Below are 27,996 nucleotides of genomic sequence, written 5' to 3' on the forward strand. Positions count from 1 at the left end.
GGCCCCTTGAGATCAACATACAAAAAAAAAATGGTCCTCCTAAACCCTACGGTTTTCAAGATATTCACAGAAAACTGTGTCTGCCCTACCCTCCTTTCGGGGGGTCCAGTCCAGCGGGGGGGCTACAGATCAAAACGAAAAACGATGGTTCCATGCTATCCATGTGGGGTTACATGCCCACCAAGTTTCGTGTACCCCGGTCTTTCAGTGTCCCGGGAATCATTGACGGAAATTTGGGCATGCGAAAAAGAAAAAAAAAAAAAAAAATCTGACTAAACCTATATGACCGCCGCTTCGCTGCGCGGCGGTCATAATAACAGCTTTCTTTTTTGACAAGGAAGACACTTACATTAATAACAAACATAGTGGAGAGTGCATGTTGATTTGGTCATTTAATTGACAACTTTATACCAGACAGTTGTAAGTAAAAAAGTAAGCCTAACTATTTGATCATGTGTGTTTGGATCATAAGCATATGACCTGTATAAACTTTTGTTTATTCATGGCTTCATAAAATACCACCATCCCATGTAGCTGTTAAGAGTATGCAACCATTGGCCCAAGCAGTGTGAAATAACTCAAAAATAATAAAAGTAGAATTGCATAGGCCTAAGTGTAAAAGCTGAGACTTCCCACATAGCAAGAAGATGGTCTCTGGCATTCTGCACATTCTCAAATTTGGCAATTTTGATCAAAACATATTTTAAAATATTATGATGGTCGTCAGTGGGTCAAAAGTGGTGGTCTTATAACTGGAAGCCTGATTTCACTATGTGGGTTTTTGCTCACAATTTGGTCCCCCTCACTTTGAAAATATCTCCTACGCCGCTGGTTTTCTGAGTATCAAAACTGCAGTTTTGGAGGAAATATTTGCTAGAAATATGTGTCTTATACAGGAAATACAGTATTTTGGACACAACAAAACTACATTGTAGGCCAACTGCATAGTAGGCTACTGTACTTTACTACAGAAATGCAGTAATTTAGACATGAAAATACTAAAGTACTGCACTGTATTGTAGTATAACTGCACTGTAAAAACTGCAGTTATTCTTTGTAAGGGAGGTTATTTTGTAGTAATGGTAATGCTGCAGATGCTCAAATCTACATAAAACAGATATATTAATTTACTTTGAAATGACTAGGGCTAGTTTACAGCATGACATTTGTTGTGCATTTGAATAAATTGCACTTAATAACACAAAATATTTTTTCATGGTATATGTTTATACTTCTCATCCAACCACAATCAAATTCACACTATCTGGATGGCGAAATTTACCTGATAAGTTTATTTATTTATTTTTTTGAACGATGACAAGCCGGAATGAAAACAAGCCAAAATGAAATAGGAGTAACAAGGCTATTTTTAAAATGTAAGTAGAAAGTATGGATAATTGCGTTTAACTCATTGAGTGCCAAAAACGTAATATTAGGTTTTTCCTTCCCATGCGCTGAGTGCCAAAAACGTAATATTACGTTTTTAGTTTTTTTTTTTTTTATTACGAAACTAGACACTCTAACACACCTTATATGTGATTTTGGGAACTCTGTGATGAATGGAAATGAAATATATGACGATCGAAAACTCATGAAAACGCACATCTCGACATTTTATCTGGACATTTTATAATAACTCAGTTGCCGCTTTGGGTCGAATCAGTGATGCATGCACGTCATCTCAAAACCAGGCCATTTTCGTGGGTCTATCACTAGGTGGCAGTCTCGCTGATCACTTCCTGGAAAGTTTACAGGCAACACATATATATTTCATGAAAGACGTTATATCTCCATTTCCAGAAAAAAACAGTGATTTTGATGAAAACTAGCCACTGTTTAGGGCTTTCTCAGGAACAGAGGCGTGTAGAAATACACGGTTTGCACCCACTGAGAGCTTAAAGTCTCACCTTTTAAACGAGCCATTGTATGTGTTCATAGCTATAACACAGAATATGCTGTGGCTGTACAAAAATCATCAACAATGGTCTAGATTGCTGGCACTCTAGGACAAAGCTTCCGAAAACAGCTTGGCATTCAATGAGTTAAAATGTAAGGAGTAGAAGTAAAAAGTCGGCTGAAAAATAATTACTCCAGTAAAGTATAGATAGATAGATTTCTACTTAAGTAAGGTAACAACGTATTTGTACTTCTTTACTTGACACCTCTGATGATAGGTAGATAAATAGACAGATAGATCCCAAACTTGAAATGAAATGTTTGCAGTTTCTGTTTATATTTTGTTGTAGGCCTATGTATTGTACAACCCCAAAACAGAAAAAGTTGGGACATTCTGTAAAATATGAATAAAACTATAATGTAATAATCTGCAAATCTCTTAAACTCATATTTAGTTGCAAAAAGGACACAGACAACATATCAAATGTTGAAAATGACAAATTTGACTATTTCATGGAAATTATATGTTAATTTCGAATTTCATACCAGCAACATGTTTCAAGAAAAGTTAGGACGGGGTAACAAAATGCTGGAAAAGTTGTGTAATGATAAAGAAAACAAAAGGAAGAATGTTTCACAACTAATTAGGGTAAGTGGCAACACTTATATGAAAAAGTATGAAAAAGAGCATCCCAGAGAGGCAGGGTCTCTTAGAAGTAAAGATGTAGGGCAGTGGTTCTCAACCTTTTTTGAGCAAACGCCCCCCTGACCTTACTTTGATCCTCTGCCCCCCCCCCCCACACACACACACACACAACTTAAAAAAAAAAAAAAAAAAAAAACCTACACCCCTGGGTAGGCTATAGGCCACTCACACTCATGCTATATTGCTTAAATAAAAAAACAAGCCCATTTCTGTGCTGTTTTGGTTTCTTCTGGTATTGTAAGAAAATGTCCCTATGCCTATTTTATTATTAAGCAGATTTAGGCCACTGTTAGAAGCAATAGGAGACTGGTTGGGTAAAAAACAAAAAAAAAAAAAAAAAAAAAAAACACTACCACATCAGCATTGGTTGTAATGATTTTTTTTTTTTTAAATCAATAGGGAACAATAAATGTAGGCAACAAGACATGTCAATTTTATCATGGACAAAAATCATGTGCACATCACGTGAACAACATATGCACATCGCAACAATCCAACCAATCAAAAAACAGATTCCGTGCGTGAGGCCGGTTTAGGCCTATATATATTTCGTATTTAATTAGTAACGGTCTTTCGTGCAGACTACGCTCAGAGCAGCTGCAGAACAAAAGCAAACGGAAAACGGGCTATGAAACAAAGTTAATGAGAGCCCTGTGGTTGATGGCTCGCTGCCAGCGTCTTGACGTCTGGACATTGAGAGGTCAATTTCAATCTGAGAGCACCAGAGCTAATCAAGTTTAGGCGGTTGCGATATTTTGACTGCATGTGCAGTGCTTGGCTGAATCCCTGCTCGACAAGATAGGACGTGGGGAAAGCGAGGAGGAGAAGGTGAACTCTCTCCCACAACTGAGGGAACCGCTGTCCATGGGTTATCCACAACGCTCGCCAACCAGAGGTACGGAACGTGGCCATCGCCTCAGCATCATTTTGAAGGTCAATAAGGCTCTCTTGGATAGCCTCCTCACTGCTGGCAACATCTTGTTGGAGCGGCTCCATCACCCAATCGGGGACGGCTAACTGGTCCAGATCTCTGAAACGGACCTCCATATCTGCCTTGACTGCCTTCAAGTGGTCCGTGTAAACCAGCAGATGGCCATCAGTCAGTTCATCCAGCACCTGAATATAAGTAGTAAGTAGGCTACAGTAAGTTATTTTATTGATAGATAGATAGAAACTTTATTGATCCCCCTGGGGAAATTCAAGGAAATTGTATGTGAGGTAATTGGTGTGTAGTCAAAAGAATGATGACAATGGTAGCCTAATAATTAATTATTAGCCTACCTTGGTCAACTGTGGAAAGTTGTGAAACTGACGCCTGCTCAAATTTTGTCCATACAGCTCCAGCTTTGTGAGAAGACTGCGTATGGCGGCCCTCGAATGGATGAGAGTCACACCATTCCCCTGGAGCTTCAGCGACACCTCGTTCATCTTCCCAAAGAAGTCCGAAAGATAGAACACAACGTGGCGGCAGGACCATATCTGAGCTTTAAACGTAGCATCGGCCTTTCCCAAGAATTCGAGGACCGAGGGGAACAGCTCACACAACCTGCCCAAGCAGTTCCCCTTGGAGAGCCAGCGCACCTCTGTGTGGAAAAGCAGGCGCTGATAGGATTCGTCATTTTCCCCACATAGCTGCCTGAAGAGCCGGTCATTCAAAGCATGGGAATTTTGTTTATTGATTTGACCGCTACATTAAGGGACTGATGAAGTGAGTCGGATATGTTTTTTGCTACTAGGTTGTGACGGTGCAGTACACAGTGCACGGTCAGCACGTGAGGGACCTGGTGCTTTAGGAGCGTTGCAAAGCCACGGTATCTGCCGACCATAGCTGGCGCTCCGTCTGTGGCACAGGCGATGATGTTCTCCATTGGGATGGCTCTCTCCTGCAGGAACTCAGTCAGGGCGGCGAATATGGTCTGCCCTCGAGTGTCGGTGGCGAGATACTGCCCAAACAAGAAGTCCTCCTTCAGATCCCCCCCAGACAAATAACGCACATAGCCCATTAAGAGGGCATTGTTGTCGGCAGTTGTTGTCTCGTCAAGCTGGATACTGAAGGGACACACACGTAAGGTGGCACATAGCTGCTGCTCAGTGTCGAGTGACATCTCCCGTATGCGCCGGGCAACAGTATCATTGCTGAGCGGGATGGCCTTGATGACTGGCGTAGCGTCCCGCTCCATGACAGTGGAGATGGCCTCTTTTATTGCCGGAAGACTCACCCACAGTGAACGGTAAGCCAGACTTGGCAATTAATAAAGCAATATTATAAGACGCCACCAACCCGCTCTCACTTTGATTGGCATTCCGGGCAAACAGGGTGTTGATGGTAGGACGCCTTGAATGCTGATCCCTCAAAGACTTGAAGTAGGCCGGATCTTTGGATGCTTTGTCGGGATGTTTTTTAATTAAATGTTCCTGTAACCGCGAGGGTTTCATGGCCTCATTCGAGAAAACGTGATCGCAGAGCAGGCACATAGGTAAAGTAGTGTTCATCGGTGAAGGAATAAATCCATAATTGATGTAATTTGCATTGTACTTTCGGCACTTTTTCTTGCTATCCGCCATGTTTGTTTGTGTTGTTTTATTAAAGATGAAGACGTCACAGTGAATTGTGTACATTTTTATTGGTTATTGAACTGTTAAGCCGCAAACTTGGGTTATGTTTATCAACGTTACTATAGAGATGACGATGGCTGGGGCTGGGGGACGTGAGTCCGGGCGTGTGCAGCATAGACATGGTGTCTATGTCTATTATGGTGTGCAGGCCCGAACTGCACTGTATGACCACTGAGCATAGATAAACAGTAAAATATAGCTGGGACGGTAGAGGGGTTAGAAACCCATGAATGAAAAAAAAAAATGTTGCACCAAAAATATGTGAAAACCATGAAAGTTTAAAATGTAAAATTTTTTTTAAAAAAAAACCTCACGTTCCCAGCGCCCCCCTAGGTTGTACGAACCGCCCCCGTTGAGAAACCCTAATGTAGGGGTATTCATCACACACATGCACAAATGATGAAACAATGTAATTTTAATGCTTCTTAACATGACATTGTGACGTATTTGGGGAGTTAATAATCTACAAGACATAATATTATTAAAACATTCAGAGAATCCAGAGAAATCTTGCAAACAGGGGAAAGAGCTGACAAACAAATTGGATGTCCGTGGTCTTTTGGACCTCAGATGTATGGGCTTAGGAAAACCTCGGTCTTTGTGCACAGTTTGATACTCAAGTCAAAATGACATGATACAGAAAATACCACCCTCTTATCTGGGCCTGAGCTTGTTTAAAATGGACTGAGGTAACGTGGAAAAGGGTCCTGTGGTTAGACCAATCAAAGTTTGCCATTCTTTTAAGAAATCATGGATTCCTCTGGGCTAAAGAGAAGAGGGCCTATCCAAGTATCCAACCTATCCAACTTGTTTTAGTGCTCAGTTCGAAACCCAACATATATGACGGTGTGGAGGAGCGTTAATGCCTACAGCATGAGCATCTTGCACATTTGGCAAAGCACAATCAATTCTGAATGATGTATAAAGGTTTTGAGCAGCATATACTGCCATCCAGGCAACGTCTTTTTCAGGGACGACCTTGAATATTTCAGGAAAACAATGGCAAAAGGAATTCTGCACATATTTAAATAGTATTTCTCCATAGAGGAAGTGTCCAGGTGCTAAGAGGGCCTGTCTGCAGTCCAGAATTATCAAATTAGGTGCATAATGGAATGAAAAACATGCTAAGAATACCCCATACTGTTCAGCAACTGTAATCCTATATCGGGGAGTAATGTGACAACATTTCCTTCCAAAACTGTAGCAAATGGTCTCCTCAGTTCATAAACATTTACAGAATTTTGTTAAATGAAGAGGTGAAGCTGCACAGTGGTAAACACGCTCCTGTCCCAACTTTTTTTGAAACATGTTGCTGGCATCAAATTCAAAATTAACAAATATTTTCCATGAAATAGTCCAAATTTTAATTTTCAACATTTTATATGTTGTCTATGTCCTTTTTGCTGCTAAATATGGATTTACGATACTTGTATATTATCACATTCTGTTTTTATTTGCATTTTACACAATGTCCCAACTGTTTCTGTTTTGGGGTTGTACTTTATATGTGTTCTCCATGCCAACAATGTTAATAAAATTATCAAATGCATTCAGTGGCACTCATAATTTCTCTTATTTTCACCGGAAAAAATTAGTGGAAATTCTGATTGGCTGGAAACTTTAGAAAGTTACCAGCCATTGGCTGGTGATCAAAAAAGTTAATTTAGAATCCTGGTCATCAGCATAATGTTACTCTATCAAAGCCCCATTCTGTGTTTTCATAGTATACAATAGGCTCCTCAATCAAACTGTTTAATTGATCAATGGTCACCTTATTACATTGGAAAATGCACTAAAGGAAAACTTTACATTTGGACCTGAAAGTAATAGAGGGGCCCAGATAGCAAAATCATATGGTCATGGATTTGAGATTGAGAATTTCATTCAAATGTACGCTCTAAATATACAGGATACACAGGGTATAGAAAAGCTCACCTAGTGCATTTTTTGCACACCTCACAGGCTTGGTCTGGCACACAGAAGAAGCCGGTCTTGCACTGACACTGTGTGTCCCTCCTACTGGAGCATGGCTCAGTCACGGTTTGATCTGTGTGCATGAAAGAAAGAGAAAAGGGAGGGAGAATGAAAGAGAGGGAGAAAGAGAAGACGAACAGAAGGACAAAATCAGGGCCAAAGCAAAGCCAGATACTTTCCTTCAACAAGGGTTGAGTGACTCAGGAGACTCATGGCTTGTGGGATTTTAGACAATGTGGGAAATCTAACCCCCTCTCTGTGGAATTAAGGTCTCCAAATTCACAGGGACAAGACACACCCTCCACTCACTGTCCTGCAACCCCCCCCAAACACTGAGAGAGAGAGATAAAGAAAGAGGCGCATGAAACAAAAAAGAACACAAGACCCCACAAGACCACACCCTGGCAATAGAACAAGAGCAGATCCAATTCCCACAGGTCAGACATCTAGGACAGGAAATTCTAAACTTTGGTGTATTCAGGCTTTCAACATCTCTGAAACAAAATTTTACAGATGCCTACAGATTATGACAGTGTACAATACAGTATTTATAATCAGACCATTGGGCTGAGATGATGTGTGTTTGGGAGAATCTGCTTCATACTATAACAGCCAGTTATATAAAATTAATATAATTTGTTGATGGCAATAGTCTGTCTTCATTTCAGTTGATTTAATGGTAAATGAAAATATCCAATACTAAAAATGTATTTATTTAGCTGACGCTTTTATCCAAAGTAACTTACAAATGGACTGACATTCAAGCTGTAGTGCAGAAGACATTTTACCTTAATAGCAAATGGAGACAAATGCAGGTTCTTTTTTATATTTTGAGTAGGGGTGTGCATACTAAAAATTAAACATATCTAAACAACCTACAGTGTTAACCAACAGTTCTTTGGTTATTTGCGCAACCAACACTACTATTTTGAGGGTGCATTATCAAGAACATAAGGTGGATAACTATGTGTCCCTAGCAATGAGGTGGTCTTAATTTGACTGTGAATTTGCTGGTCTCCCTATTATTTATCTGCATTGTGTAAGCTACACCAAAATCCTTTTAGGCAAGTCCCTCCACTCGGCGACCATATCTATTGTTATGTCCTGGGGTTGTTAAGAAGACATCGTTTTTTCCCAGTAAACTGTTACCTACCATTGCTCCATTGAGATTGAATGGGATTTAGCTAACTAGTGGTGGTTTTGCTAACAAAGTCATTGCTAGTTGTCTGTTGCCCTCATTTGTTGCTCTGTGTCTCACCTGATTGCCCATTGCTGATAACATTGCCCAAAAAAATGTCCCGTTGTATCATTAGCTTTACAGTTAGCAATCACATTTTAATTAGAGGGGGACAAAGAATCAAGCTTGAGTATGGATGAAATATCTCATAGCCTACCTAGTGAGAGGCCTGACCCTGGTGAGTGGTACAGAGCTCGTCAGATGTTTTGACGCAATAGGATAATTAAATGGTGGTTCCCACAGTGATCACATGATTGCATGAAGACTCATGGGTAGCCTATGTGTTATTTGAAAAATGAATAGAAAGCATATTTTCTACCTTTTGTTTATGTAGGCTATCAACATTTTTTTCATTTTTGGAAGAGGAAAAAAAATGCTTCAGATTAATTTGCCGGACCCCCTGCAGTCCCTTAGTGCAGTGTTTTTCAACCACTGTGCCGGGGCACACTAGTGTGCCGGGAGAGATCATCAGGTGTGCCGCAGAAAATTACCCAAATGTCACTCACTGGTCAAAAAAAGCAACTGTTGCATCAAAGAATTTATAACCACATGCTCTCATTGATTGTATGATTGCACTATTTGTGGTATGCAGGCATTGTACAACGGGGGCCCCATATCCAGTACAGAATCATCACATATCCAGTTCATAACAACAATAAACAGAGGGCGCTTGTTTTATTGAGCAGGTCTTGCATAGAAGCCGGCCATATCTGTGTATTATTTGAAATTTTAGGCTATGGTATGTTTATTTTTGCTAAGTCACATGGTTAGCATAGATAGCATGCTAGTTAGCATAGTTAGCATAACTACTAAAAATGATTAGCTAGGTTAGCTAAGTCACATGGTTAACATAGTTAACATTGTTAGCATGCTAGTTAGCATAACTACTAAAAATGATTAGCTAGGTTAGCTAAGTCACATGGTTAGCATAGTTAACATGTTAACATTGCTAACATAGTTAGCATGTTTAGCAAAACTGCTAGAAAACATTAGCTAGTAGTATGGTTAGCATGTTAGCATTGCTAGCACTACTATAAAACATTAGCTAAGTAGCATTGTTAGCATAGTTAAATATCTTAGCATAACTGCTAGCAAACATTAGAGCCATTCCAACTTTCAGTTATCGTCAAATATCTACCTATACACAGCCATTAAACTATTTGAATATCAACATTCATTATGCCAACATTAACCCTTTGCAGACCGCACGTTCTAATTTCGGTACCCCAGTACCGATGACGTTCAGTCTAATAACTCCGCCATACCCCAACCAATTTTATCAATGAAAACTTCCTCAAAAACGTCACATCATAGGCTTTCTGGCGATATGATTAGTTAAGGGATTTGTGACGCGAATTACTTTTACTACGTGAAGGAAAAATCAAGAGTTGACGTCTCCCTCCACTAGAGGAAAAACAGCAGGAAGCACTATGCATCGTTGATCTTCACGTCGTCCAAAGGAGAAACTACTGGATCATCTGAGGTAAAAACAAGTCTTTTTATGTTATTACTACTTGTTATCCATGTTATTACTTCAAAATCGTTTTTAAAAGTTATTTTTCCTGGTAATTACACCTTGTATGCATGGCCGTAACATAATGCGTGTGTGTGTTCACTTCAGCTGATATGACAGCTTGTGTTTTAGCACACCGTAATCTTTAGTAAACTCATTATTTTCAGTCATTTTTGGGGGTTACTCTATGTCAACCAAGATTACAGACCTACTAGGACTGAAACTTTAACGATTTGTTCTATTTTGAACGATTGCTTGCTTGTCATCTGATGATACAGAAAACTAGCTAAGTAAGGTAACGTTAGCATCAGGAGAGGCTGCAACATGTCCTTGACGCGTAGTCGCGATAAAGTTCACTCCCCTGCTTCATGACTGGCAACTTTATGTCAAGTACACCTAATCGGTATTGTATTGTCAAATAAACCTTTCATTCCTTCGTAATATGTGTAGCACAATTTACAGTTGTTTGTAGCCAAGTTGCTTAGCTTACTTAGATAGAAACATCTGACATGAATGACAACGTTAATGTTATGTTAGTGTTACGTGAGTGTGTTGATCACCGATGGTGTAATGTAAGGATTTTATTCATTGACTGCTGTTTTCATCAATACATGACTGAAGATTTGTTAGAAATGTGTCTTAATATTGTTTAACTTTTAGGCTGTAAGGTTTGCTGCTACGATTATGAGGTTTTTGGTTGGCTAACTATGATGGGAGCTCATACACCCAAGCCTACTCGTCGACATATCATTTTCTAAGGGGGTGTTTTGTCTTTACGCAACTGCAGTAGCCTATGTACGGTGTGTAAGTGTATGCATACGCTGTTTAGATGTTTTCTGTCATATCTCCTGACTCATGTTCATGAATCAATGTTCGCTTGTAAGCTGGTATGCTATGTATAGTTTAGCCAAGGCAATAACACTTATAGTGAGCTCTGAGACTAATGTTACCTCTCCAAGCAATATTGGAGTCCTATAGTGACAAAAATACTTTTAGTGAAAAGAGTCATGGTTGGTGGTGATTAAGATTATGTGGAAGTAATGTAAAATAAAACTAAACAACCTATTCACTATCAGACCTGTGGTTTTTTGTTATTTTAGATGGAGGGAGAGAAGTACGTGCAACTGAGGTGAAAGTAGCCGACTGCTGATGGCAAACATGACCCCAAGGACCACGATGGCATGGACGGGTAGTTTCTGGATGAAGAGGAAGACAATGATGTGCTAGAGGAGGAGAGTAATCTCCCATCATCCTCAGATGGGTAAGCATGTTTGTGTGTGTGTGTGTGTGTGTTCGCCCAACTGGGCGTATGCACATTTCTGGTTGTGATAAGAGTGTTGCTTATAACAATAATGACAGGGATTATAGTGATAATAGTTTGCTTAGATTTGTAATTCAATTTCTAATTTTCTTATCTGACAATTTCTTTATTTTGAGCTTGGTCAAGTCCCATGTCAGGTAGAAAGCATACACTTTGCCTATCCTTCTAACACAGACAGGGACACCAACTCCAGTAGCATTTACACCTCATCGTCTGCTAGGCTTAGATGGACACACACACACACACACACACGCCACAGCTGTGACAACACACACACCACAGATCTGGTGTGAATGCGGCGTTAGTGTATCACCTTATGTGTAGGGCAAATGATATCGATAATTATATATTGTATCGAAATATATGCTGTATGGTTGTTAAATGTATTGAATTTCTTCTAATGTTTTAATTGTTCATATGTGTGAATGTGAATTGATGCTTTGTTATGCTATAATATGAATTGATGCTTTGTTCATCATGTTAAAGTATTTTGTTGATCTTTGTTATACTGTTGTCTTGTCATTCTTGTAGTTCTAATAGTTACTGCTTGTTTGTAAACATATGTTTATGTTATTTACCTGAAGTTGTTGTTCCTGATTGTTTAATGAAATTGTTAAAGACTTATCTAAATAAAATTATTTATTTCCTCTTTCGTAAACCTAACACATGTGCCAGTGTCTCTTATTCTTGTTTTCATAGTAGAATGAAGCACACGGAGAAGCAGTTACCACCTGCCTAGTCTTTATTTCAGCCTTTATCTTTCCTCCCCACAATTGATTTTGCCTCCTCAGAGTACAGTAAGACATCCTATTTTAGCTATGCATCTTGTTTTTATGGTAAAACATCTTATATTTGTTACATGACCATTATATCTGTGTATTTTTGGTCAGATGTCAAACCAGGAAAGGAAAACATCCTACTCTTTAAAAATTCTACTTGTTACTGCGACTTGCAGTTATGAGTAAATTAATCATAACTTCTGAACCAAAGGTGATAAATTGATTCTGTTTTTTTCACTGAGGAGAACACAACACTGTCTATCTTTCGCACACTATATCTACAATAGACATTAGGTGAAAAGTAAGATTCATCTTGACAAATTGATATTTTCGTGTTTTTTGATGTTGAATTTTGAAGGTATTGTTTAAAAACAATGTGTGTTACCCTCAAACTTATTAACTATGATATGTACCATTTTAAAGGGCTAGTTCTCCTGATTACAATGGTGGGTATATCTTATCTCTGTCATGTAGCATGGCCACACAATAAGCCTTTTTGTCTCACAAGGGCATCAAGTATGAAAAAACGGAATGTTTCGTGCCGTCTGCAAAGGTCTAATAAATTTATCATAACTTTTGAACAAAAGGTGATACATTGATTCTGTTTTTATCACTGAGTAGAGGACACAATTGTGAATCTCCCATACACTCTAAGTTTTTCTCTATCTACAACAGAAATTGGGGGAAAAATGAGATTAATCTTGACAAATTGATAGTTTTGTGTTTTTTGGGGTTGAATTTTGAAGATATTTTTAAAATAATATGTGTGTTCTCCTCAGAATTATTAATTATATTTTATACTATTTGAAAGGGCTATTTCTCCTGATTATAATGGTGGGTAAATGATATCTCTGTCATGTACCATAACCACACAATAAGCCTTTTTGTGCCATAAGGCCATCAAGTATGAAAAAATGGAATGTTCGGCGCGGTCTGCAAAGGGTTAAACACCACATATGCATCAGTAATAATGAGGTTTGGATTATTTTCTGGGCTCTTATGAGTGGTTTAACAAAAAAAAAACAATAGGCGGAATTTCTTTTTTCAAATCAGAGGTCAACTTTGAAGGCCTGTACAGCCACAAAGCTACAATATTCAACTTGCTATCATACCATTTTATACTCCAGAGATATGTAGCTTTCAGAAAAATATAGTGAGAATTTGCCCCCCCAAGTGGGAGTGACACACCCCTTTTTGGGCCTGTGGCTCATGGACTATCTGTGGAGCTTACAGATAACGTTAAATTACTATAGGTTCTGTATGCTATTTAAAGCCGACCTAACGATGAGTCCCTTCATGACGGTGTGTTGCAATGCATTCTGGGTGCTGTGCTGTGATTCGACGGCTCGTCACCTGACCCACCAAACAACGATGCTTGAAATAAACGTAGAGTAAAAATAAATCGCTACCAAGGCTCCGAATAGCAACACACTTACACCGTAGCATAATGAGGGTATCTACATGTAAACCGAAGCATTGACAACTGTGTAAGTCTACAGGCAGTTTATTAAAAAGAAAAACAGTACCGTTCACGTCTCGTTCACATATACAGACGGGCGCCATCTTGGGAAAACAGAACTCTCTGGGATGTGAAGACATCGAAGAACGAACCCTTTTAGTTTGATGGACGTCCTTATCAGTCTATGGTCTAACTTATGAACGTGTCGGGTCAACGTCAACGATAAGTAAGTTAGGCTAACGTAAACGTTAGCTATTTGCTGTTGTCATATGCTTTACGTGATGGCCATTCATCACACTGTTTGGATGTTACTTACTTGGCAGTCTGAATCAGAATTACCTTAGCTCTCAGTAAGTTACAGTTTATTATAGTCATGTGATTTACATAAAGCAGTAAACAACAGTAATGTTAAACGTGTCAACAAGTTAGATTCTACCCCACAAGCCACAATAGGGAACGTTCAAGTAAGCGTTACCACATATACAAACCTATTAATGTTAGTTAACATGCTAAGCATTGAAAATGAATGTGTTAGCAATAGCCACTGCTTTTTTTGACCTGACAACTAAGCCCTGGAAATGCGTTAAAAACGCAATCAGCCAAATTGACTCACTTCTTAAGACCCTTGGTATGGTGTTACAACGATGTGGAGTCGAAATGTAAATTGTTAGTATAGTTTTAATGTGTAAACAGACCAACCGCGATTTTGCAATGAAGTGAATGGAGTCATTTTAGGTACTACTTTCACGAGGTCTGTAGTTTTGTCAAAATTTATCTTATCTTTGAACAGACTACATGGTTATCTTCCTTAGACTTCGTAGATGTAGTTACTACAATTTGGAGGCGAAATTCGAAGTGTAATGGTTTTAATGTGTAAACAGAACAGCCGCGATTTTGCGAGCTAGAAAAAAGGAAGTGAATGAATGAATAGTTACTGCTTTTCTGAGGGCTGGCGTTCTCATAAAATCGACGTAATCTTTGAAAAGACTACCTGGTTATCTTCCTTAGACTTCGTAGATGTAGTTACTACAATTTGGAGTCGAAATTCGAAGTGCAAATATGGTTTAAATGTGTAAACAAGACGCCTGATGTTTAATATGTTAATGAATGGGCACAGTATTATTGTGTACAGTAATGGGCTATCAGTAGTATCCTGAATTCTTACATTCAGGCATTCAAATGAAATGTAATTAAATAGCATATACTGTATATACTCTATCAGTGTATGATGCTTGCATGAGGGAAACATCCAAAAACAACGGCACCCATATAATTGCTGTTGTTTTGAGAAGTATTTCTCATGCAAGCATCATGCAACAATGCAAAAACAATGAAACTATTGTAGGCCTAATTATATTTTACATTAGTAAAGCAGTACTCTGATGTGCATGCTTTCACAAACTTTTGTGAACAATCTTAGCACTTTAAACATTGACTGTTTTGAAGTGCATGTATAGCAATATAGTATAAAAATAATAATAATTGTGATATCATTACAATTTGATGGGGGGTGGGAGGAGGGGGTGGGTTCATGTAAGTGGGCCCTATGACCCCAAAGTATGCCTTGACTGGGCCTCAGGTCAAAGAAGTTTGAGAAAGGCTGATGTAGACGACAAAGCAGCAAGGAGGCGTCATGTGATCATTTAAACAAGTTTTATGACAAGGTCGATGAGGGTGGGAAAAATCGTACATTTCTGTGCAAACTAGTCACATTCAGTCACATTGTCTTTTAAGAAAATGCAGTCCATTTTTCGGTTCCAGCAGCCAACAACCTCAGAACTGACCCTTCAGGCCTCTCAGGAGGTGCTGGCCTTCTAACCTAGCGACCACCATAGCAACCAGCATGATTGCCCTAGCAACCAGCATAGCAACCACGTTATTTATGCGTTTTAGCTTATTGGATGTTGCGTTAATGCAGATAACTTTTGATCCGTGTGCCCGATTTTCATAAATGAGGTACCGTCGGAATCCTTGGATGATCAAATGCCCTTTGCCCCTGATCAAACCCACTCTTGCAGTTCCTCGGAACCGCAATTCTAGTTTACAACTAACATTCCATTTAATTAAACTGCTTTATAGGCTATGCCGAAATAGTTTTCAACATTTTGAATATTAGTGTCGGGTGAATTGAAATGTTCTCAAAGTAGCCTTATGGCTGAAAGCTGCTTGGGACACACACCCCCCCCCCCGTCAAGCAATATAACCATACAAACGCGCTTCCTGCACTCATCGTTTCAAAAGGAGTAATTTTGGCTGTCAGAACTGAAGAGCTGTGGACGGCACGGCACGGTATGCCCAATGAAAATAAATTAACGTAACGCAACACAACACAACACAGACCCGGCTTCTCTCGCGTCAGTCACTGACATGAACGAAACACAGAACCCGCTTCTCTCACGGCAGTCACTGACAGTAACCTAGAATAAATGCATGGGGAAAAACACTTCCCCATGACAAAGACATCGTAAAACACTGAAAGTTAATATTTTGTCACTAGCAACATTCATCTGTCCTTTGTCAAATGTATTATGTTCCAAGTACCCTATGCGTAATTCTGCTTCATAAAGTTGAACAAATACATTTGCTTATTTCACAGAAAAATATAAATAGCCAGTCTACAGTGCAGAGTTGGTAAGTTATGGTAGGCCAACTTGCAGTGAACATACAAACAGGGGAAATTATTTCTCTTGCAGCTGAGTAGCCTCAGGTGCGCACGTAGACATAAGGCCGAACATGCAAGCGCCAATGAATCGTGCTCTCACGACAATCGCGCCGTTAAACTTAAATAGGTTAACATCACTCTAAATTCGCCTTCAAGCAAGGAAAACGATGATTTGAAGACATCTGTTTCGTTGGAAGGGCAAGGGGTAGCAACAGGGCAACACAGAGACAGGCCCGATGGCAGGGCTGTTATGAGAGTATTAAAATATGGGATATTCTACGGGAAAACATTAAAACGGCAAGACAGCGGGGAAAGTTAAAATACGTGACCATCAAAAATCGTTTATCGCCTGTAACTCCGTGGTAACAGGAAGGCATTTGGCTGAGCAAAGGAAGTTAATACTCTATATTTTGTCCAAATGATGTCTGTCTATCATCGTTGCACTCGGAGAAAACCGGAATGTTTAATTTGTCCTGTGTTTCTTCTACCACTGCAAACGGGATTCACTCGCAGTTAACCAAAATATTTCTTTATTAGGGCAGGGCAGGCATATTTCTGGCTATTAAATTATTTCTAAACCAGTCTGCAGTAAAGTCTGTGTAGCGTTTTGCAGGTTCCATTTCTTTTTACGAGACACCCTGCTCACAAGAGACATCTGCCGGTTGTTTGGGTTGTTGCAGTGTCACTGGAAAAATACAAATTAAAGTCGCGCGGACCGCGAGGGAAGCTGGCCAAATCGAAGCAATGCCCACTGTATATTGACAGAATAGTAACATATTAAGACAATACATTAGAAAGGCTAATGTATACATACTATATATACTATATAGTATGTATATTTGATACATACTATATATATCAAAAAGCTTAGATCAAGACCAACTAGTTGCTTATTAAGGATTTAACAAGAATAAATCACCTAGAGTGAGAATAAGAAATTGTTGAATAAAGAACTAATAAATGTGTAATGCCACTTAATGCAGATCTCATGCAGATCATGTTGCCACTGCGCTTTTCACATGTTGACTGAGGTAAGCATCAGCAACAGCTATATAATAAGGCTACAGGATGAAAACAAGCTAGCGAGCCATATTTAACACTTTGAGTGTCAAAAACGCAATATTGCGGTTTTTTGTTCCCATGCGTTGAGTGCCAAAAACACAATATTGCGTTTTTAGCTTTTTTTTTTTAAATTACGAAAATAGACACTCTAACACACCTTATGTGCAATTTTGGGAACTCTATGATGAATAAAATTGAAATAGATGACCATCGAAAACTCATGAAAATGCACAATCTGGACATTTTATCTGGACATTTTATCATAACTCGGCTTTTGATTGTTGCCGCTTTGGGTTGAATCAGTGACGCATGCACATCAGGTCAAAACCAGGCCATTTTCGTGGCTTTATCACTAGGTAGCAGTCCCACTAGGTCTCGCTAGGTCACTTTCCGGAAACTTTATAGGCAACACTTCATATTTCATGAAACACGCTATATCCATTTATAGAAAGAAAACAGGGATTTTGATGAAAACTAGCCACTGTTTAGCTTGGGATTTCTCAGGAACAGAGCCATGTAGAAATAAACGGTTTGTACCATAGACTGTATATATAGAACTGGACAGTGTGGCTGCATTCTGCAGTGTTCTATGGAATTGAAGCCGCCGAGGCGACGCCATCTTGGAAAATTTGGAGCCAATTTGAAGTGCGGCTGCGCAGCAAAAGTTGAAGCATGTGCAGTGAAGAGGAGTCGCGGTCAGGCACGCCCACTCAGTTGCCACTCAGCGAGTTAAACACGCCCCTTGTCAAGTGAAACCCGCCCCCTTCTCCTTTCCAAAACGCAGGTCGACTTGGCGCCGAAGGCTAGCTGGCTGGATGAATTTTGTGGCTGTGAGTTAGCTAAACAGTACAAACAACAATCGGTTTGTTCTTGTCTGGTAAGTGTTGCGTATCAACTGAAACGTTTTTTTTTGTCTGTTGGTGTTCTTAAATACGTCTAAGAGAGCTTATTATGTTGATTATAGACTGTGACAATTTAGTATGGTGAATACTAATGAGCTAACAACAGAAATACGGACAGCAAATTACATGCTAAAGTTAGCAGCTACATTAACGTTACCGTTAACGGGAGGCTAAATTAGTCGTTGAAGTGAAGATTAGCACACAGCTCCCTTAACAGTCGATGCATGATATACTTGGTTTTATTAGTTGTTGCTGTTTTCAAATATCTCAATGTATGCCATCTCAACATGGAGTAACCATTGACTGTACATGGGGATTAATAACACTAGACAGTCAGTACAGTATATGATGTGATAAAACAACGGTATGATGTGATAAAGCAACGCAAGCTAACGTTAACGTAATGTGAAGCATGGACCTCATCAACCTCATGTTAATGTAACTACTAGCCAGTTTGCGAACGTTGCATTTTTTCTAACGTTAACGACAGACACCTCTGTTAGAGCTACTTCTGTGATGGTAGGTCGGTAGCATAGAATGTAAAAAATAGATCGGTAGGTCGGTAGTTGTAGACCACATAAGTGAAGGATCGAGAAATGAAACGCCTGCATTAAACACTACGCAAAGAACCAGTTACTTCCCAGGGATATCGGTGAACATTTGAGAAAGACCTCAGTTTGTCATCTAACGTCCATGATCAGTCATACTGATAACGTTATTTTTCAAGCTGATGCAAGTTAATAACACTCACACCGCATATTTAAATGTGTAGTTAACATTAGGTCGGCTGTGAAGTTTATTGCACACATATATTTAATTAATTGGTATTACTTGTGGTGTTGAGTGCCTGATTAGATGCTTTGTAATGTTGTAAAATTGTCTGACTAACTTTATTGTAACTTTCCTTTTTGCAGGTAAGATATGGGTGATGGCTGAATGTACTGGAGGTGGTCTCCATGGTCTACATCAGTCTGCAAGCAAGGGAATGCCTACGTGAAGTGGTTTGGCTGGGGTGGTCTGAGGTGGCATGTCCTCCCCCTTTCTCCAAGTCCCCTGACATCCATCACCCACCGTCACTGGATCAACCTGAAGCCCCTTATACATGGGACATGGCACAGCACCACTACGTTCTGAAAACACATGACTTTCAATAACTTTCGTGGCACCAAGAAAGGTCTGCCGCTGCTATGAACTTTCTGTTAATGTGACATCATTCATACTTGAGGCTGTACACATCCCTTTGTTACTATTTTCTTTATTGATGTCACCCAAACTTCAACTTTCTGCATGCCCCTGAACTTTACAAATTGTAAATTGCAATGCGCCATTTAACCAGTGGTGTAGTCTAGTTAGTTAGTTGTAGTGGTGGGTATACTGTGAGCAACCCCAAATGTTATTAAATACGTATCCTTGCCCATTTTAAATGGGTATACTGAGATGATGATGCTTTTTAAATGGGTTTACTGTGTAGTGCTGTGTAGACTATACCATACCACGGTCATTTAACTGCCTTGGTATTTAAGTCAGAGGCCATTGTATTTTAGTATTTTAACTGTAGCCTACACAAAGATGTAGACGTTACAAGAATATTAATATCAGAATAATTATTGGTTGATACCAAATCAATATTGAATGTTTTTTTTTTTATTTCTTTTGTGTGTGATATCATTCAGAATGCTGCAACATGACTGGTCTTCAGCCAAAGAGGACACATCGTAACTCCTCTCCTAGTTACTCTCCATTGGCTCCCTACAGTAGCCAGAATTAAATTTAAATCTCTCACTTTGGCCCATAGAACACTGACTGGATCTGTTCCTTGTTATTTTAATTCAATGATCAAGATATACCGGTACATCCCCAACCGCCCACTGCGGTCTTCTGATGAGCGTCTGTTGTGTCGACCAGTCTTAAACGCTAGGTCAAATTCAAGACTCTCTTCATCAGTTGTTCAATGTTGGAATGAGTTGTCCAGTGCTCTTCATTCTTGTGATAGTTTTTGGTCTTTTAAGCACTTCTTATACATTATGGTTTGTATGCAGTAGTACTGTTTTATTTTCATTATAGGTTGTTGATTAGTTTGACATTGTTTATTATTGATATTCTCCTTAATGTAGTCTTACCATGTTTTTGTTATTATATTATTGATTGAATGGACATTATTATTTAGTATTGCTTTCCCCCCTCATTTTCATTGTTTATTTCATTAGGCTATTGATTGATCCCCGCTTTAAGTATTATATTGTTTTGTATTTGTTAAGGGTAACCATAACCATCATCATCATAATGTGGTAGTTTCTTATGCACTTGAAACAAAGAATAAAAATGTTTCTTTAAACGTAGTACCACTTTAAACACATCACACACTGAACAGCTAATTAGCTTCCTGATTATGTGTAAAATGTTTACAGAGTATCCTGATGTAGTAGGTCCATGTTCTCATATTTTTACAGCTGACATGAAGGCTGCAGTATTACATTTTTGATTTATAATGGAGCACCCTCTCTGGTGAAAGACTAGCAAGCCTGTGATAGGCATACAATTACAGACATATTGAGAGAGCCTATCAATGAGTTGTCACAGTTTTCAATTTAGACATATTATTTTGAAATGATGTACGTCTACGGGAGGATTTACACATCACTGGCAAGACCTGATCAAATCATACCAATGCAAAATGCTTCTCCAGCAGTGCAATCGCAAGTAACAACGATGCCTTAACGCATTTTCAGATACCGCTGTTCTAAGCATACTAAGCAAATTGGCCATTTGTAACTTTGAATCCCTCCTCACGTTCAGCTATGGTCCAATAATGTGTTCACTAAAACGAGTGACGTTATTTGTCGGGCTGATTCATAAATAGGCATACCGAGGTTGTCGACCTAGCAGGCTAGGTGGCGTTTATTGCCATTCGCAAAACTAAGCAAGAGTTAACGTTAATGAAACTTAACATTGCCTTCTCCAGTGACAAAGTGTATTCAAATGAAGTTGCAACGATGATGGCGGCAATCACTGGTTATGTTAAACCATTTGAAACAAGTAGGACTGTAAATGATGGTGAATATGGCTAATGTCACTTGGGATCAATATCAGAGCCCTTTTACTTTACCTATCAACTGGCTAATGCTAGCATGATGTAGCATGCTATGAGCTAATATACTTAGCATCAACTTAGTTCTTTCTACGAAAGAACAGCACATATCTTTTTTCACAAAGAATCTGTCACAACTAACAACGATGTCTCTTACAAACAACTACACAATGTATGACTATCAATTTTGTATTTAGTCAGACTGTGATAAGATATAGCCTAATGATAATAACAGCAACACTTATTTTGGTTAGATTATGTGTCGAAATCAGGAGTCGTTAAAATAAGTGAGCGATGACGTGGTAGTGTCTGCAGCCTAGACGGTAAAACATAATGGACAAAGCGTCGTGTCTGCAGCCAGCCAGCTGTCAATCATAGGTGTAAACACGCCCTTTTTAGATTTGTTAATATAACATTAAAAAAAATCATTTCAGCGAGAAAAGAAAAATTGTGTGTATTGAAGCATCTTGAAAACTATTTTTTCGAATAAAAAGTTGTTGATACAAAAATAGTTTTAGGTGAGAAAAGTGACACGGAAAGTTGGCTACTTGGCCATTGAAATACATGGGGATGGGCGGAGTTACACATTGTACTGCAGCCAGCCACCAGGGGGCTCTGGACTAACGCTTGCATCACTCTTAACAGACGGCACACTGTCCAGTTCTATATATACAGTCTATGGTTTGTACCCACTGAGAGCTTAAAGTCTCACCTTTTAAACGAGCCATAGTATGTGTCCATAGCAATAACATAGAATACGCTGTGGCTCTACAAAAATCATCAACAATGATCTAGATTGCTGGCACTCTGGGCCAAAGCTTCCGAAAACAGTGTGGCATTCAAAGTGTTAAAGGAGAAAGAAATGTGCTGATGTTTGCTTCAAATGTCACTTGAAGTTGTCTTAAACACCAAGGTCAAGCATTTGACAGGGACTCAAGATAAAAAAATAAACAAAACATCTTAAAAAAAAAATAATTTGACAGATATCCCATTTAACATAATATAGGGTATTAAATTATACTTTACTGCAGAATTCTAACAGGCAGTCAACTGCTGCTTTGGGGTATATAATATTAATATTTATGTAGTATAGTCTCAAACAGTTAACTGGTTATTTGACTATCCATGCACAACCCTAGATTTTCGTGAGTATTATTTAGAACCTTAAACCTCGTTAGAGGCCTACATTACCCATGCGGCACTGAGTGCACTGCAAGCAGCGGTCCATGCCATTTGGGTGTTCAGTGTAGGAGCGCCCAGGTTCACAGGGGGAGCAGGTTCCCTGCTGGAGATCCTGAGTGCAGGGTTTACTTACAAAGGTCCCTGTGGGGCAGAAGACACAATCCGGTTACATTATATATAAATTCCAATGTAAAAAGCAAGGCCAGCGTGCCGACATGCACTTATGGAAAAATTAAGCCAAAATTGATCGGCCATGTTGGGAAAATTGGATCCAGTCTGGGGTGCGTTTCCCAAAAGCATAGTTAGCAACTTACATGGTTGGAACTATGTCAGTACGACACAACTGTTTCCCAAAACAATAGTTTGAACTTGCATAGTTCAATGCATCGTTAAGCTACACAAGTGTTTCCCAAAACCACAGTTCCAACGAACATTCACGTACACTGTTGTAAAGTTAGTTAGTTCGAAGTACACCTCTCGACCTGTAGTAAGGAGCATAGTTCCCGGGACCTTTATGTCAAAGACGTAACTGACGCCAGTTATTTGTGTGTTAATCATTATAAATGGATTTAGGATCCTTCTAAACACCATACATGCATAAAATGCCTTAGGCAGAAAATATATGATTTATGCACGCAAGTCAATGTCACACACAGCAGATAATAATACAAGGTGCGCACTTTTGATCAGTCAGTTGAGAATATGTAGCCTTTCATTTTAACATTGTCATGGAGTGGGGGGATAATATGATCTGCACAATAGATAGTCTTATAGGTAAACAATGGTGAGAATATTGTAGTCAAAATCTCAACCCAGATTCAAACTCTTGGACATGTAACTCAATTGCTGCACAGTCGGCCTTAACACACTGCGCCACAGGGCTGACGGCGTAAATGAGTGAATAGGGGGTAAGTAACAAGTAACTGTTTCACCAGCACATTTAAATGACACGTGTAAAAGTTAATTCAAAGCAGTCGTTAATTTACAAGGTCAGCCTATATGAACCAATGAATTAACTTGATGACCCTGAATAAAGAAAAACAGATGATTTATGGAATAAATTAAGGTAGTCCATCATTAAGTATCATTAATTTGCAGATGTGCCAGTCCAAAGAATTAAACACCCCTAATCAAATCAATAGTATGGTGCTGACTGCATTGTCAGTAAGGGCAATTTGCATGTGTACTGGGAAGCATATCTGCAACTGAGTGGGCTTTGCTCAAATCCCTAGTCCCCATCTCCCTCCCACCCCTCCCTCTTCAATGCCGATAACCCTAGGCCTAGATGATTATACTCACCTGCTGCACAATTGAGACAGCACAAGCCTGCTGCAGGGTACTGCTGGTCCTCCAGACATTTATTCTGTTTCACTGTAAGGTTTTGAGACAACTCACGGCTGCCACTGGCGATGACAAGAATAGATAGGAACAGGACAACAGGACAGGCCTAATGAGAGAGGGAGGATGGACTTATTTTAGATTGCAGAAAATAAACACTGATAGATTCAGATCTGCTCAAAAAGTGGTGTCCTATAACAAACAACAGCAATATCATGTTCGCACATACACAGTAAACCACCCTTGACACTCACATACAAGCAAGTTTTACACACAAGTGCACACAAACACACGCGCACACACACACAAACACAATGAGGCAGTCACAGTTCTCATGAGCAACCTTATGTGAGCAATCTGGGACTTAATTTGAAACATCTGATGTGAAAACCAGATGAGGAGCATAACAGGACAGGGGTTTACAGAAAAAGACAATGGTGTTAAGATGAGAGAGCAAGTAAGTAAATATACCGAGAGAGAAGCACACAACCCCCTATAAAGCAAAGAAATGTCATCCCTCCTTAGTTTCGCTTGTCAAGTCAAGTCAAGTCAAGTCAAATTTATTTATATAGCACATTTCAAAGCAATAGCATTGCACCAAAGTGCTTTACATAAAATAATAATAATAATAATAATAATAATAATAATAATAATAATAAATAAAAAAATAATAAAAATAATAACAATAATACATATACATACATATAAACATATAAAAAAAAGGGAGTGGTGAGGGAGTCAGGGAGTGTTAAAAGCTAGGGAGAAGAGGTAGGTCTTTAGGTTGGATTTAAAACTACTAATAGTGGGGCAGGATTTCACAACATCAGGAAGGCTATTCCAAAGCTAGGGAGCATAGACATAGAAAGCTCTGTCACCTTTGGATTTAAGAGAGGCAGAAGGAACACAAAGAAGACACTGGGAAGATGATCGGAGAGGTCTAGGAGGACAGTAAGGAATTAAAAGATCACATACATACTGAGGTGCTAAACCATGTAAAGCTTTGAAAACAAAAAGAAGAATTTTAAAATTAATTCTTTGTTCCACAGGAAGACAGTGCAGTTTAGCCAACACAGGTGAAATGTGGTCACGTTTCTTAGATCCAGTCAGTAATCTGGCTGCAGCATTTTGGACCAGCTGGAGTCTGTTTAGAGTAGATTTAGTTACACCTACATACAGTGAGTTGCAATAATCAAGCCTAGAGGAAATAAAGGCATGTATAAGGATTTATAAATCACTGTAGGAGAGAGAAGACTTGAGCTTTGCTATTGTCCTAAGTTGGTAAAAACTTCCCTTGACAACGCTGTTGACTTGCTTATTAAAAGTCAGAGAAGAGTCTAGGAAAACACCTAGGTTCTTGACCACACTGTGATGGTTAACAGACAGAGGGCCAAGAGCCTTGCTTACATTGTTGACAGCAGGCTTGGAATTTCACCATTCTGGGGGCAAGGCCACTTGGCCTTCAGTTGGGCATATTTGGTGGGGGGCACAAAGGCCACATGTCAGGGCACCAAGGCCAAAGTTAACTATACAGTAGTAGGCTATAAAAATGATCAAAGTTGTATTTAGCCTATTCACTGCAGTAGACCTGCATCACTGTATGAAAAATTACAGAAACATCACATAACAGAACTGTAAATCATCTGATCATCTAATATTTACAGATATCTAGGCTATATATAACATTTATTTTATATTTGGCCTGTTATTAAATCATGTATTGAACAATTTAAGCACAGCTCAGCTTTAAGAAACTCAATTAGCCTAGATGCATGCTTAGCATTTTGTGATCATTAAGGCTACTCTCACAAACTCTTAGTCAGCTGTCCTCTGATTTACCAATATCTAGGCGATATTTGTAACATTTATTTTGTATTTGGCCCGTTATGAAATCATGTGGAACAATTTAAACACATTGTAAAACTTAAAGCCCAAATTTGGAGACATCCATGTATGTCGAACTTTACTGCAAATTCAAAACTGGATTACTCTGGAACGGCTAACTGTACAGGGGACCGCTTTACACCTTTGTGTCCGGTAAGGTCTCCTGTTTATTCTGATATATGGTTTGTCATGTGTTAAAAGAAGGGTTCGTAAAGTATTTCACCGAGATGAATGGGTAGGGAGATCATGGGACGCAACCTTCAGTAGAATGTATGATTAAATTGATTATATTATTTACTTTTCTCGCGAACCGTTCAACACAGCAATTATCAGCTAACATCGTTTAAAAGCTGAGAAAAAGCTCTTTCATGTGATACTTGTGATGTCTGTGTGATGAATAGGCTACTTCGCGAGTAGTTCAACTGAGAATGGGTGAATTTGGACACTCTTTCTTGCGCTGTCACTTTCTCCACTGCATAAAAGACTAAATAAATTTTATTTAGCACAGGCTAAATAAAAATCGCTATTAGTAGGACGCAAAGCAGAATATTGAAAGAAGGGGGCACCAAGGCCACCGTGGCCTGTAAACCTCTGATTTTCAAAGGGGCCTTACGGCCAACGCAAGGGGCTACGACGGCCGTGAAATTCCTACCCTGGTTGACAGAATGTGGTGGTCCAAAAATGATTACTTCTGTTTTGCTGTCATTTAGCTGTAAAAAGTTGTTAGCCATCCAATTCTTAATGTCATTAAGACAAAGAAAAAGGTTTGACAATGAGCAGGAATTTTCAGGGGCCACCGGTATATAAAATTGGGTATCATCTGCGTAGCAGTGGTAACGAATATTGTATTGATTGAAAATGGAGCCCAGGGGAAGTATGTATAAAGAAAATAATAGAGGCCCTAAGATAGAACCCTGGGGGACACCACACTTAATGGGAGCAGATGACGACAAAGCATTGCCTAAATGCACTGAAAAAGATCTATCAGTTAAGTAAGATCTGAACCAATTTAATACAGTGCCTTGCAGACCAACTTCAACATCCAGGATCTTGTGGTCAATGGTGTCAAAAGCAGCACTAAGATCTAACAGGACCAATAGGGCACAAGAGCCAGAGTCAACAGAGAGCAATAGATCATTATGGACCTTAACCCATTTACTCCTAAAATGCCTGCTAAAAAAGCCTATAGAATCCTATGGCATTCTAGACTAAATAACCTTATTTCCTGAGGGTTTTCTGAAAACATACTAAAAATTGTCAACATCTACCAAAATTTAATATCTAAGCCTCTGTAGCACCTAGAAACATGAAATAAAAAGCATGCTGCGCTACGCAGCATCCAGCGGGAGGGTCAATGTTGCGCTACGCAGCATCCAGCGGGAGGGTCAATGTTGTGTCATGCAGCATCCAGCGCGAATGGGTTAAGTAGGGCAGACTCTGTACTATGAAGTGGTCTAAAACCAGATTGAAACTTGTCAAGGATATTAGAAATAGGAAGAGACTTGTGACAGAACAACTTTTTCTAAGATCTTAGAGAGAAAGGGCAGTTTAGAAATGGGCCTATAATTTTTCAAATCAATGGGATCAAGGGAAGGTTTTTTCTGGAGAGGTTGCACAATAGCGTGTTTAAAGCCAGATGGTACTACTCCATTAGCCAGGGAGCTATTAGTGATGCTCAAGATAAAAGGGCAAATAGCCACAAAAGCTTCTTTGAAAAGGTGAGATGGAAGAATATAAGAGTGGCAAGAAGAGGGCTTCATATGAGACACCACGTCTGACAACTGTGAGGAAGAGACTGGTTGGAATTGTTGGAGGCGGCAAACTACAGACTGATACAAAGCAGGATCAGAAATTGACTTTTGGTCTGTGAGCATTTTTGTGAATAAGCTCAGCATAGAAAGCTGCCTTTGCTGCTTTGGCAGTGATTTAATAAGCCTTAAGAGAATCTCTAAATATATCATAGGAGACCTGTAGTTTATCTTTTTTCCATTTTCGCTCTGCTTTCCTACAAGCCTTTCTGAGCGAACAGGTAGTGGAATTTAGCCAAGGAGTAGTTGACCTATTGGATTTACACCGCTTTTGTTTTAAAGGAGATACAGAATCAAGAGTGGCAAGATGTATTAAAAAGAGTAAGTAGATCATCAGTGTCTGTGCAGGTGGAAAGAGAATCTAAGACAGCAGGTGAAAGAGAGCATAAAAGTATCTTTATCTTAAGTTTCTTTTTTAGCATTTGCCACTTTCACTTTCACACATTTGCCACTTTGAAATTCATTGTGGATGGAGTCCTGACTCCACTTATCAAGATTGGTTTTGATACTTGAAAGTGTTGCTAAATCAAGTGCCCCCAGTGGATAAATGACACCACGTTTATTGTGCGTCC

The 27,996-nt window shown here is 39.2% G+C and overlaps 1 protein-coding gene and 1 long non-coding RNA gene across 4 annotated transcripts in view; both read right to left on the reverse strand.

Moving 5' to 3' along the window:
* The window catches only part of tnfrsfa (tumor necrosis factor receptor superfamily, member a), a 78,668-nt gene that overhangs the window by 25,886 nt on the left and 24,786 nt on the right, over window positions 1-27,996 (reverse strand). For all 3 annotated transcript variants that reach the window (XM_042066233.1, XM_042066240.1, XM_042066225.1), the window contains exons 2-4: window positions 23,697-23,844; window positions 22,407-22,538; window positions 7,154-7,265 (exon numbers count right to left, since the gene is read on the reverse strand). In XM_042066233.1, coding sequence (XP_041922167.1) covers window positions 7,154-7,265; window positions 22,407-22,538; window positions 23,697-23,844 — 392 coding nt within the window. The remainder of the gene's footprint in view (window positions 1-7,153; window positions 7,266-22,406; window positions 22,539-23,696; window positions 23,845-27,996) is intronic.
* Window positions 8,755-14,640, reverse strand: LOC121685743. Its single transcript, XR_006023425.1, has 3 exons — window positions 14,241-14,640; window positions 10,151-10,159; window positions 8,755-8,764 (listed from the first exon to the last, which is right to left on the reverse strand). It is a non-coding gene; the product is annotated as an uncharacterized LOC121685743 (long non-coding RNA).

The sequence above is a fragment of the Alosa sapidissima genome, chromosome 2, assembly GCF_018492685.1.
Source record: "Alosa sapidissima isolate fAloSap1 chromosome 2, fAloSap1.pri, whole genome shotgun sequence".
NCBI lineage: Eukaryota > Metazoa > Chordata > Actinopteri > Clupeiformes > Clupeidae > Alosa > Alosa sapidissima.